The 1570-nt window shown below is 44.2% G+C and overlaps 1 protein-coding gene across 1 annotated transcript in view; it reads right to left on the bottom strand.

The window, feature by feature from the left end:
* LOC106532526 (anoctamin-10) overlaps positions 1–1307 on the bottom strand; it is a gene marked incomplete at both ends in the record, with an annotated part of 6284 nt that extends 4977 nt beyond the window's left edge. The window contains 1 exon segment of the mRNA XM_014028595.1: positions 1173–1307. Within this exon segment, the coding sequence (XP_013884049.1) occupies positions 1173–1307 (135 nt within the window).
* Between the last annotated feature and the right edge of the window lie 263 nt (positions 1308–1570).

The raw sequence follows: 1570 nt of genomic DNA on the forward strand, positions 1-1570 counted from the left end.
GTTAACCACAGTGGGAGAGAGGACGGTGTTAACCACAGTGAGAGAGAGGACAGTGTTAACCACAGTGAGAGGACAGTGTTAACCACAGTGAGAGAGAGGACAGTGTTAACCACAGTGAGAGAGAGAGGACGGTGTTAACAACAGTGAGAGAGAGGACAGTGTTAAACACAGTGAGAGAGAGGACGGTGTTAACCACAGTGAGAGAGAGGATGGTGTTAACCACAGTGAGAGAGAGAGGACGGTGTTAAACACAGTGAGAGAGAGGACAGTGTTAACCACAGTGGGAGAGAGGACGGTGTTAACCACAGTGAGAGAGAGGACAGTGTTAACCACAGTGAGAGGACAGTGTTAACCACAGTGAGAGAGAGGACGGTGTTAACCACAGTGAGAGAGAGGACAGTGTTAACCACAGTGAGAGGACAGTGTAAACCACAGTGAGAGAGAGGACGGTGTTAACCACAGTGAGAAAGAGGACGGTGTTAACCACAGTGAGAGAGAGAGGACGGTGTTAACAACAGTGAGAGAGAGGACAGTGTTAAACACAGTGAGAGAGAGGACGGTGTTATCCACAGTGAGAGAGAGGACAGTGTTAACCACAATGAGAGGACAGTGTTAACCACAGTGAGACGATATTAACCACACTGAGAGAGAGGACAGTGTTAACCACAGTGAGACAGAGGACGGTGTTAACCACAGTGAGAGAGAGAGGACGGTGTTAACCACAGTGGGAGAGAGGACGGTGTTAACCACAGTGAGAGAGAGGACGGTGTTAACCACAGTGAGAGAGAGGACGGTGTTAACCACAGTGAGAGAGAGAGGACGGTGTTAACCACAGTGGGAGAGAGGACGGTGTTAACCACAGTGGGANGTTCTGAAGGAGCTCAATATTTTTGATACATGAAATGCTAAAACTGCGAACGAGATTTATGCCAAAACATATTCGGAATAAAAAAATGATCTCAGTAGTGTGAATGCTCGTGAAGCATTCACACAATAATTTAAGAGTTTAAATTTAGAGAAAACCAAAAGAACCTGATTCCAGATTAAGCTAAAATTTTAGATAGACCTGTGAAAAGGAATCAGGTTTGCAAAAACGGCTGAATTGAATAAACTAAAAAACAGGAAAATAGCAAGTGTGAGGTAAACATTTCAGCTGATTTTGAGACACTCACTGATAGATTTCCCAGGATAGAGCTTTGCCTGGGTATATCCTGGAACATGAGTTTCGTCTTTAGCTCGCAGCGTGTCCAGCTCATGTTTGATGATGTACTGACACTCTGCCATGCTGAGGAAACCGTCTCCATCACCTGCAGGACACACACAGCTAACTCTCTTCAGAACAAGTTTCTATTAACTTTTAGAGCCGTCTACAAACTAATCTCACAGCAACAACAGCTGGCTAACATCAAACACCAGAGAGCTCAATATGTGATTTTTTTCTTATCAACAGATAGCACATGAATCCAATTCAAGATGGCTGCCACATAAAAACTATAACTGTGGAGCTAAACTGGAGCCATGAACTTGGTTTTTAGAAACTGAAAAAAGGTTTGAAACTGAAAAAAGGTTT

Source organism: Austrofundulus limnaeus, unplaced genomic scaffold (genome assembly GCF_001266775.1).
Source record: "Austrofundulus limnaeus strain Quisiro unplaced genomic scaffold, Austrofundulus_limnaeus-1.0 Scaffold787, whole genome shotgun sequence".
NCBI lineage: Eukaryota > Metazoa > Chordata > Actinopteri > Cyprinodontiformes > Rivulidae > Austrofundulus > Austrofundulus limnaeus.